The sequence below is a fragment of the Thamnophis sirtalis genome, unplaced genomic scaffold (genome assembly GCF_051295495.1).
Source record: "Thamnophis sirtalis isolate CommonGarterSnake01/CBP01778 unplaced genomic scaffold, rThaSir2_p1.2 scaffold_6, whole genome shotgun sequence".
Classification (NCBI taxonomy): domain Eukaryota; kingdom Metazoa; phylum Chordata; class Lepidosauria; order Squamata; family Natricidae; genus Thamnophis; species Thamnophis sirtalis.
Genome location: NW_028261386.1, coordinates 8,038,790 through 8,050,686, shown reverse-complemented (window position 1 = coordinate 8,050,686; position 11,897 = coordinate 8,038,790). Strand labels below are relative to the sequence as shown.

The 11,897-nt window shown below is 44.2% G+C and overlaps 1 protein-coding gene across 3 annotated transcripts in view; it reads right to left on the bottom strand.

The window, feature by feature from the left end:
• Window positions 1-4,589: 4,589 nt before the first annotated feature.
• Window positions 4,590-11,897, bottom strand: part of PAFAH1B1 (platelet activating factor acetylhydrolase 1b regulatory subunit 1) — a 58,361-nt gene continuing 51,053 nt past the window's right edge. For all 3 annotated transcript variants that reach the window (XM_087717183.1, XM_087717184.1, XM_087717185.1), the window contains 3 exons: window positions 10,949-11,050; window positions 10,440-10,596; window positions 4,590-8,215 (listed from right to left, as the gene is read on the bottom strand). In XM_087717183.1, coding sequence (XP_087573309.1) covers window positions 8,142-8,215; window positions 10,440-10,596; window positions 10,949-11,050 — 333 coding nt within the window. In that variant the 3' untranslated portion in view covers window positions 4,590-8,141. The remainder of the gene's footprint in view (window positions 8,216-10,439; window positions 10,597-10,948; window positions 11,051-11,897) is intronic.

Here is an 11,897-nt window from a genome sequence, read left to right as displayed (position 1 = left end):
GGATCCAGCTGTTCTTAATAGCTATCGTCCAGTCTCCAACCTTCCCTTTCTGGGGAAGGTTGTTGAGAAGGTGGTGGCCTTCCAGCTCCAACGGTCCTTGGAGGAAGCAAACTATCTAGACCCCTTCCAGTCAGGCTTCAGACCCGGTTACAGCACAGAAACCGCTTTGGTCGCATTGATTGATGATCTCTGGAGAGCCAGGGATGAAGGACATTCCTCCATCCTGGTCCTCCTTGACCTCTCAGCGGTTTTCGATACCATCGACCATGGTATCCTTCTGCGACGACTGCGGGAGGTAGGAGTGGGAGGCACCGTCCTACGGTGGTTCTCCTCCTACCTCTCGGACAGGTCGCAGTCGGTGTTAGTGGGGGGGCAGAGGTCGTCCCCTAGGCCCCTAAATTTTGGGGTGCCTCAGGGTTCGGTCTTATCCCCCCTACTATTCAACATCTACATGAAACCGCTGGGAGAGATCATCCGCAGGCACGGGATTAGATACCATCAATATGCGGACGATACTCAATTGTATCTGTCCGCCCCGTGCCAACTCAATGAAGCGGTAGACGTGATGAGCCGGGGTCTTGAGGCCGTTATGGACTGGATGAGGGTTAACAAGCTTGTGCTCAACCCGGAAAAGACCGAGTGGCTGTTGTGTTTTCCTCCCAAAGATTTGACTAGTATTCCACCACTCAGGCTGGGGGGTCAAATTTTATACCCCTCAGAGTGGGTTCGCAACTTGGGAGTCCTCCTGGATCCACAGCTGACATTCGACCACCACTTAACAGCTGTGACCAGGGGGGCATTCGCCCAGGTTCGCCTGGTGCGCCAGTTGCGACCCTACCTGAATCGGGAGGCTCTCACAACAGTCACTCGGGCCCTTGTGACCTCTAGGCTGGAATACTGCAATGTGCTCTACATGGGGCTGCCCTTGAAGAGCATCCGGCGACTTCAGCTAGTGCAGAACGCAGCCGCGCGAGTGATTGCGGGTGCACCTCGATTCACCCGCATAACACCTATCCTCCGCGAGCTGCGCTGGCTACCTGTCGATCTCCGGATGCGCTTCAAGGTGCTATTAGTCACCCATAAAGCCCTACATGGCAGTGGATCTGGATACTTGAGAGACCGCCTTCTGCCAATTACATCCCTGCGACCAATAAGATCCCATAGATTAGGCCTCCTCCGCATTCCATCAGCCAGCCAGTGTCGGCTGGCAACTACAAGGAGGAGGGCCTTCTCAGCAGTTGCCCCGACCCTTTGGAACGAGCTCCCCGTGGAGATTCGTACCCTCTCCACCGTCCAAGCCTTCCGCATAGCCTTGAAGAACTGGCTCGCCCGTCAGGCCTGGGGATAAGGATAGCTACCCCTCCCGAATGATGAATGTATGTTGCCTACTATTTTATTATATGTTGTATCTTAATGTCTGTATTCCCCCTTCCCAGTTTCGTGTGAGCCGCCCTGAGTCCCCTCAGGGAAAAGGGCGGCCTACAAATTCTAATAAAACCATAAACCTCGCTACCTCTTGTGCTAGGACAGTGACTAGGGCCAAAATCACCCAGGTAACTCCTACAGCTGAAGGTAAACTTGAATATAAAAATACTGGGTTAACAAGCACAGAAGCTTGCCCCTCACCCAGAGGTGGTATTTAGCCGGTTCGGACCGGTTCACCCGAACCAATAGTGGAAATCGCAGGTAGGCCTGCCCACTTGCCTCGGCTCTATGCCATCCTATTTAGGCATGTTAGCAAGCCACGTGCAGGCAAGGCGCATGCACAGAAGGCTGAGCACATGCGTGGACACGTGTGCTCACCTTTGCGAACCGGTAGAGAAAGTGAATACCACCTTGCCCTATATTTCACTAAACACAAGTGTTGAAATGTTCTTGGCCCAGCAATTTAATCATTATGTCCCTTCAACCTCAAGACTGGACTACTGCAATGCGCTCTACATGGGGCAGCCCTTGAAGAGTGTTCGGAGACTTCAGCTGGTCCAGAATGCAGCCGCGCGAGCGATTGTGGGTGCGCTATGGTACACCCACGTCACATCTATCCTCCGCGAGCTGCACTGGTTGCCTATTGGTCTCCGGATACGCTTCAAAGTGCTAGTTATTACTTATAAAGCCCTACATGGTATTGGACCTGGGTACTTGAGAGACCGCCAACTGCCAATTACCTCCCATAGACCCATTAGATCCCACAGATTAGGCCTCCTCTGAATTCCATCTGCCGGCCAATGCCTGCTCTCGACCACTCGGAGGAGGGCCTTCTCTGTGGCTGCTCCGGCCCTTTGGAACGAGCTCCTCGTGGAGATTCGGACCCTCGCCACCCTTCAATGTTTCGGACAGCCGTTAAGGCCTGGCTGTCCCAGCAAGCCTGGGGTTGAGTTCCCCCCCACTACTCGAATTTGCTGTGCTTTTTTCAACTGTTGTATCACTGTCCTGTTTGTCTTACTTTCTGTATTTGTTTTTCCCCTTCCCCTGGTTTTTGTTCAGCCGCCCTGAGTCCCTTCGGGGAATAGAGCGGCTTACAAATCGAATAAATACCAAATACCAATACCTTCAATTCCTGCTACAGGGAATATATCCTGTGACACCACAGCTATGATTACAGGTAATCCTCAAACTTACGACTGCAATTGAGCCTGGAATTATGGTTGTAAGTCATTGTGGTCATAATTTGAGATACCTGTGACTGTAAGTAAATTTCTGGCCTGTTTTGTTAAGTGAATCCGTTCACTTAAATCGGCTTCTTTTTTGCCAGAAACCAGCAAAAACAAATTGCAAATTGCACACACTGATCACAAAAAGCCACGAGCAATTACAGAATGCCCCAACAGGTAATCCTCAACTTACGACTGCAATTGAGCCTGGAATTATGGTTGTAAGTCATTGTGGTCATAATTTGAGATACCTCTGACTGTAAAACTGACTTACCTGAAATGCAGACAGGCGGCTGTCTCATGCAGTGGGGCTTTTACAGGCCATGAAGCACCTGTTGTAATTGTGGTTGTGAAACAACCAATCATTAAGCAAAGACTACCTGTAAAGTTCTTAGCATTTCTGGAGGCTTATGGGGGCTATTTGTGCATATTTCAAAGGCAGTTTTGCGTAGTGGTGAAGGTGATGGGCTATTAACTGGGAGACTCTGACCTGTAGTTCTCCCTCAACCCATGGGGAGGGGTAGGGGGGCTGTTGTAAGGAAAATAGGAGGCAGAATCATATTTCTTTTTATGACCCTATAATCCAGTGTTTCTCAACCTTGGCCACTTGAAGATGTCCGGACTTCAACTCCCAGAATTCCCCAGCCAGCATTCGCTGGCTGGGGAATTCTGGGAGTTGAAGTCCGGACATCTTCAAGTGGCCAAGGTTGAGAAACACTGCTATAATCCCTTGCTTAGGGGTGGAGTCAAGCAACTGAATGGAGCCGAGCATTTACTGGCCGGATGACCTTCTTGACACCTAAGCAGAGTTCACAGCAGGCATTTTCTCTTTGCACCCGGCTAGAGAAACATCTGTCGCTGCCTAGGATTGAACTCTCAACCTTCCAGGTTGGAAGGGCAGCATCTTCACCACTACCTCCACCACGCTGCTCAGGCAGGATCATTATATAATGGTGGGATGAGGAGGAGGATCACCACCATCACCTTCTCCAAAGGCCTCAGATGTGCTCTTTGGTGCGGAAGAATCAAATTTTGGCAGCCCAGATAGGTAAGGCGCAGACGGGCTCAATTTCCCACCCGAAAGAAGAAGTCAAAGTTGATGCCCGATGCCAAAAGTGGCATTCTGGATCCCCTCAACTCTGGCCTCCCTCGGAGGATGGTGTGTAAATAAAAATGTCAGCAGTGGGTGAAGAGGAGCGCCACTCCTGACGGCAAGGAAGTGCGTGCAACCCAAACTCATTCAGCTGCCTGCCCGTCCCGAGTCATTATCTCCCCTCCATTAACACAACCACATGGCTTCACAGCTCAGATCAATATTGACGCTCAAGACCATTTTACATCTGCTTTTCCCCCTTAACAGCAAGCACGGATGGCAAGCCGTAAGCTCATCCAATCTTTTTCTGCACCTAAACAAAAGAGAAACACGTTTAGTTTTATATTCATTTAATAGTTTACCAATTGGTACAATAAGATTTTTGTTTTAATAGGCAGAAAACATGAATAAATTTTGTTTTACACAGTCTGAGAGCAACAAATCTTACTGTAAAACACAGAGCAGTATTATATACATTCCTTTACTGGTTTTTTTTTTTCTTAAATTTTAATCGTGTCAATATCTTCAGTTAACTCCTACATTCGGGGGTGGGGTGGGGTGAGGAGAAACATTTTCCAATAGCAATTTCTACATCGCTCTTACTGGATTGAAAAAAAAAAGAGAGACGGAGAAAGACTTGTGTCTTGTCAGTGTCAGGATCAAACTTCTAAAACGTGGACAATTTTTTGCTAATTACTTCCAGAAAGAACTTTGGAAAAATTCAAAGGCTGTGCTTAGGACAAGAAAGCAGTTACAAGGACAGAGAGAGAGAGAAAAGAAGGAAGGGGAAACCGACTTAATATTCAGTTGTGACTTGTTAAATCCAGTTCCACATTTTTTTTAAAAAAAATCAACCTTATCCTATTTCCTCCCCAATCACTTTGGCTAACTTTATACACCATCATCAAGAGAGATTTATAGTAGCTAGTACCGTGGGGATATTTTTTAAAAATACATTAACTCTGAAATCATAAATGGAGGTGTCGTTTTTTTCTCTCTCAAATTCGGTCTATTTTACATTCTCAAATGCATTTCAGGATTTTTTCTCTCTCAAATTCGGCCCATTTTACATTCTCAAATGCATTTCAGGATTTTTTTCTCTCTCAAATTCGGCCCATTTTACATTCTCAAATGCATTTCAGGATTTTTTTCTCTCTCAAATTCGGCCCATTTTACATTCTCAAATGCATTTCAGGATTTTTTTCTCTCTCAAATTCGGCCCATTTTACATTCTCAAATGCATTTCAGGATTTTCAAGCCACAACCGTGTGCCAAACCCAAGGCAAAAAATATTATCGTTTTTCAATCGCTTTCGATGGATCGGGGGGTTGTGGAGTCACGGGAAGAGAGGCAGAGAGAGGAACGAGAAAAGGCCGTTTAAGGACGATTTGACCAACTCTTCGACTGACATAAAGGAAGGGAAGAGGCAAAACAGAAAGAGCAGCAGACAGAAGAGAGGGGGAAAGGGATACGGGGGATGAGGAGAAAGGGGAGGACAGTGAAGCAATCGCCAAAAAAGCTTTCAATAGACTACAGTTCTCCACAGCTCTTGACAACTTGCTAGCAACTAGTATTTTGTGGTTTTATTTTTATTTTTATTTTTTTAAAATTTTTATTAGTGCTCTGGGCACATCATTGGTCACACCACACACCAAAGTAGGACGGCTTTGAAAACAAAAACAAAAAAAAAGTGTAAAGTGCAGATTGTTCCAAGACTCCAGTCAAGGGTATCTCATTTTGGTCAACTTTTTAAAACCGGTGGACTTCAACTCCCAGAATTCTGGGAGTTGAAGTCCAGGGGTTTTAAAGTTGCCAAAATTGGACACTCTTGACTTAAGTTTTTGGATTGTGTTCAAACCACCACCACCACCCAAAAAAAAAGGAAAATAAAAGTATGCACTTTTTTTCAGGTGAAAGAACCAAAAAACCTCAACGAAAAAAAAACCTGGATCTAGGACTTTCCACGGGCACAGCCTCAGCTCCTGCAGTTCTGGAATGGTTCAAGAAAAACTGCCTGCGACTGAACGGACACCAGAGAACCGTCTGTACAGGAATCTGGCATTTTGTAGCCACTTTGCCCATCATCGAAATGACCAAATGCTTCAATGGTGAACAATTTTTTTTCCTCCCCCATTTGGTTTTGTGTTGGAAAAAAAAAACGTGGCTTAGTTAACTAGTTAAACCCATAACCATCCCTGAGAATGCTTTACTGATGATGGACTTATTAATTTAAGGGGCAAATTTGCAAGTTCCTTTGCCCCCAAATAAATAGGGGGTGGGGTGGGGAGGCATTTGGCTTCGATTTCTATTTGCTGTTTCTGTAGAAAAACACAATAGTGGTAAGCTCCCATTAGTAAGGTACCCTTGTTTCACTGATTATGTAAGTACAGTTACTTCCACTTAAAAAAAAAAACTATTAAGAGTCACTGCATCTGGCCAAGAAATATTTTTCAGCTGTTAGCAGGAATTGTTTATATGCTCAAAAAAAAAGCGCCATCTTGCTTTAAAATAGAAAACCTCCAATATCCAATGTCTACAAACAGGAAGTTCTTTTTGACCACAAAATGGCAGAACCACATCCAGCCACTATTCTGGAGGTACCTTTGGTCACCTAGTTCCTGGATAAGAAACCGAAATGCCATCAACACACACACACACACAAACACACACAGAAAAAAAAAATCAGTGGGGTGAACCAATATTTGTGATGGAACTTCCTTTTCTCTTGGCCTGCATTTCAATCCTCCAATGCTTCTGTGACTTGTGTTTTAAAGGGACATATTTTTGCTCTTTTTGCTGTTGTTAGTTAATAAGTCATGGAACAAAGAAAAGCAAATCACCATTTCTTTTAAAATAGGTCCAACTGGCAGCTTGCTACATTAATATGTAGGGGATTGGGGGGTAGAAAAAAGATTGGCCTCATTAGTTAAAAATTAGACTTTATGGGGAGTAAACCAGCAGTTGAGCCATAATGCTAAGAAATAGAGTAAGTACATCTATTTAAGATATCAACATTAAAAAAAAATGTCTCCCCATTTTCCATATTGAAATAGGACTGTAGCCCGTATTTCCTCGAGAATAGGTTGGCTTTAAGGAGCAAAAGGTGGTTGTGAAATGATTCAGATCAGTGTTTCTCAACCTTAAGTCACTTTAAGATGAATGGACTTCAACTCCCAGAATTCTGGGAGTTGAAGTCCACTCATCTTAAAGTGACTAAGGTTGAGAGATACTGATCTAAAAACTTGCAAGCTGTCTGTTAGCATATCACTGTTTTTCATTTGCTGTAACAGGAATTTGTGTCGTAATAAGAGCTTGCTACGTTCTCCACAAAACATTCCAAAATGCGGGACTGCTTGCTTTGAGAAGTTACTAACTGGAAAAAGGATGGGAGTGAAGAATTGCCCCACTTAATAAACCTCCAGCAGCTTTTTTTTTGGGGGGGGGGGGTTGGAAGAGGGATGATGGCTTTCCCTACAGTTGGCTTTGCACGAATCTGAAACCATAATGAAAGCCAACCGAGAGACGGCATTGACTGAACCCTCAGGAGTCAACTGGGAGATTCACATCTGACTGCTCCAAGTAGTAGCTAAGGAAGAGCAAGACTAGCAGCCTCCTATAATGGGTTTTGCGTGAAGCTACACGTGGTAGAACGCAAGGATGTCTTGACAAACAAATTGTGGAGAAAAAAAATACACACACATCATACCAAGGTTCTCTTCCTATTTTGCAGCCTGTTAGTATGAACATACTAACTTTCTTCTTCTTCTTTTAAACGTGATAGGAAACCAAAATAAATATATATCCTATTGATTTGGCAAATACCATGACAGGGGGGGAAAAAAAACCAGAAATTTTATTTGTTTCCATTAATTACATTTAAGATTCTAAGTTGCAGCTTTGTTTTAAATCTAGTATCTTTAGATTTCTTAAGCATACTTAAGTGATGTTACAGAGATACGTGTTTCTGAAATAACCCTCCCGCCACCCAGCCGCCCCCAAAAAGAACCCCCGTTATGAGTCACTTAGTAAATAGGCACCACCAACAGTAGAGTCGGGGATTCAGCTTATCCAGTACAGAATGATTTTGCTGTCACCAGTTTAAGTGCCCCTAATTCAACCAACCGGCTTTTGCCTTCTTAGGTCTGATGTGACCAATGCCAGCCCAAATTCTTAAACCTATGGTACTTCTAGACAACGTATGTAAATTTACAGTATACAATTTGGATTCACCATGCATGAATACTTTGTGTGTAACATTTAATAAGCTCAATCTACATCCAGAATAATTTACATGAAAGGACAATATTTATTTTAAACAGAGCTCAATGGGTAACCATGGTATCCGAGTGCATCCAGAGGGAGAGGAAGGGGAGGGAGGGGGTCAGATGTAAATCCAATCAACGGCACTCCCAGACTTTTACTGTTTGATCTACGCTGCCGGTGACCACATAGGGTGCTGTCTTGTGGAAATCTGCAAGGAAGAAGGGGAAAAAGAAAAGAAAAAGGCTAGTAGGCATAGGGTAATTCTACAGAAACTGAATTTTAAAGCTTATGAACTGATATCATTTGGAATGTGATCCAACGCCTCATATCTGCACGAAATTAAAATTAGGTCAGGCAATTTTTTAAAAGGACTACTGAATGAAATGAAATACTGTCATTTCTTATATAAAACATTAATCAATGTTTAATTACATTAATAACAGGTAACTCCTAAAGCAGGGGTCTCCAACCTTGGCAACTTTAAGACGTGTGGACTCAGGAATTCTGGGAGTTGGAAGTCCACACGTCTTAAAGCTTTGCTGACTGAGGAATTTGCTGGCTGTGGAATTCTGGGAGTTGAAGTCCACATATCTTAAAAGGTTGAGCTACTGTCCCAGAGATATGTCTATGGAGACTCTCAGTCATCCAGGTTCACCGTTGTCCCAAAGGTGCTTTTTCATAAAGCAACTGGACCTTCTTGTTTTTCTTTGAAGATGCTTCGTTTCTCATAAAAGACGTTTCTTTAGCTCTGACTGGAGGGTGAAGAATGGAAAGATTTATATGCCATTTATATTTATGTTCCATTCCCCACCCTCCAGTCAGAGCTGAAGAAATTTCTTGGATGAGAAGTGAAACATCCAGTCGCCTCTTGAGAAAAAAGCGCCTCTGGGTGTCCCAGGCCAAATATTTCTTTACTGTTCTTCACTTCCAGGTTTACAGAGATTTGAAGTCATTCCTTTAAGGTGAAGGCCAAGTGCTTGCCAATAAAGCAAAGTTTATACGCTCCATTCAGATTTAGTTAAACAAGAACAACAAGTGAGAACGCAGGCAGGCAAGCTCCTACAAGCTCTGTGCTGGACCCTAAGCAATTCAGAAATGAGTCTGAAGCCTGCCGTGCATCTCTCTTATAAGGTTCTTTGGACTGCAGACACTACTGCCAAGTTATGTATCAAATGCTACAAATCAAACAAATGGAATATGAAAACACACAAGGCTGATGCTAATATAAGCTGCCTCTTCCTATCATGTCCCAAAGGTGCTTTTTTTATTCTTTTCAAGAGGCAACTGGGCTTCCTTGTTTTTTCTTTGAAGACGTTTCACTTCTCATCCAAGAAGCTTCTTCAGCTCTGACTGGATGGTGAGGGATGGAAAGATTCATACTCCTTGCAGACAGCTGGTCATCTGCCTTCTTTTAGAGAGTTGTTAAGGCCACCTGGAGGTTTATCTGTGTCATCAAGGTTATCATGAGTGGTGCAAATGGGTGGAACTGCTGAAAGGACTGTGTTGTAGACTGGAGATAGATCAGGGCTGTCAAATTCCCGGCCTATGGGCCGGTTGCGTCACGTGCTGGCCACACCCACACCCGGTTTAGCGAAGGGGGGGGGGAGTCCCTATACGTTACAAAACGCCATCATGACGATGTGAGTTTGACACCCCTGAGATATATGATGACCTGGATGACAGAGAAGCTCCACAGACATCTTCCTACCAGGGTTCCCAACAGTTACAATTCCTTTTCTTAAGCAACGGATAAAGACATGCTTCCTTTGCTTCCTCCCAGGAACTGTTTCCCTTCCAGCCTTAAGACTCCTGGAGATGTAACACCAGTCTGCCATAGGTACAGTATTCCAAAAATGCTATGGGCAGCAAGAAAGGGTACCAGATTACAAAATAACAAGAGTTGGAAGGGACCTTGGAAGTCTTCCAGGTGCTCAAGCAGGAGACCCTATACCATTTCAGACAAATGGTTGTCCAATCTCTTCTTAAAAACTTCCAGTGTTGGGATTTTTGATTTTGGGGGGGAGGGAATGGAGCTCAAACCATTTGCCCACCAAATGAGAGGAGTGGACTCACTGAAAAAAGATTTTGATGTTGGGAAAGATGGAAGGCAAAAGGAGAAGGGGACAGTGGAGGATGAGATGGTTAGACAGCGTCATCGGTGCAGTGGGCACAGATCTGGGCAGGAGACAGTGGAGGGCAGGGGAGCCTGGCATGCTATGGCCCAGGGGCTTGCCAAGTCGGACACAACTTAGCGATGGAATAATAACAACCAGGAAACAAATAAAATAAAGGCTGACTGTTCTCCTGAGGTGATGATCAGCAAGAGCAGCTCCCTCTAAGAGGGAGGGGGTGGGAACCTGTGATTAATATGTATGCCAACGATTAAAGAAATAACTGGAATTTCCTTGCACCCGCTTAATGCATATACATACCCAACGAGGTAACAAAATGTTCATGCGCGTTAAGAGTCTTCATGCATCTTTTGTTCTTGTAGTCCCAGACACGTAAGGTCTTGTCATCGGCACAGCTCAAAATAAATTTACCACCAGAGTGGAACAGGACACCACGTACCCAGTTATCATGGCCCACCTTTTAAGTGAAAATAGAAAAAGCCCAAAATCACAAGCAGATCACCGATGGGACATCTGGGTAGGAAGAACACAAATCTGAAATCCAGAGTTCAGATCGTGTTGCTCCTTGCCCCAAAATTGGCTCTAGGCTAGAATTAACAGCACGCTGAGCTTCTTGGGTGGAAATGGTAACCTGTTTTTCTGTTCTTCCTTCAAGCTCTCCCAATTCTATTTATTCTGATGTGTGCGCTTGGATTCCTCAGAGAATGCCTGAGCTCACCCCGTAAGAGGCGCAAATCTATTCCCTCGTGTAGCAACTAGGCAGAGTTGCAAAGCAGATGAACAGAGCAAAGGATATTCAGGGAACTTACAAGAGTCATAAGGCACATGCCAGTACTAATGTCCCACATCTTAATGGTCTTGTCTCTAGATCCAGAAAGCAGGAAAGGCCCAGGCTTACCACTCTTCTTAGTCTGTAGGGGAAGGAAGAAAAAAAAAGAATTATTTTGTAAAAATTAAGTCATTCTGTATGAAGTAAGTCAACAATGTAGAAACTTATGTGAAGCTCAAAATGTTTTTCCCTTCCAGATATCCAGGATGAATACAACTTGAATGCAGAAACAGCAGAGTTACGCACACAGAAATTTTGAGTAAGACAGAGTTACTGTAAATTAGATGTCAATGCAGATTGTGTTGAAAGCATAAGGAGGTTTGTTCTTTGGTGAGAATTGAGAGCATTCATTCAATTACTGCAATCACAGAAAAGGGGCAAAATGCCAGGCCAACTTCGTATGTTCTGAATCCTTGCCCGTCATGGCTGCCAGGATCCACCAGAGATGGTTAAATTGGACCGGCCTCAGCAGATGTAAATACACCTATGACTCTTGCTTGTCTGAATGTATTTACACAGACCGTAAATGGATTAGCTTGAAGTGACACAAAAATGTGTGTGTGAGAGAGAGGGGGAGGGAGGGAGAACAAGAGAGAAAGAACAAGACAGAGAGAACAAGAGAGGTGGAGGGGAAACAAGAGAAAAAGGTGGTGCCTGCACACAACCTACATTCTTCAATTTTCTTGAGATTTTACCTCAGCAACTTTTGACACCACTGACCATGAAACCTTGTTACAACAGCTCAGTGGGTTATGAAATATAGGTTCAGTGGAAGTTTTATTCCTATGTGTAGGACTCTCCCCAGAGTGTTTCTAATGGGAGATTTCGCTTGAGTTGTCTATCCAGAGCCACTGGAAGTTGACTGTCTGGAGACTGTGTCATCCTCATGAGATTCAAGTCAATCTCTTTTCTAATGAATCTTGTGCCTT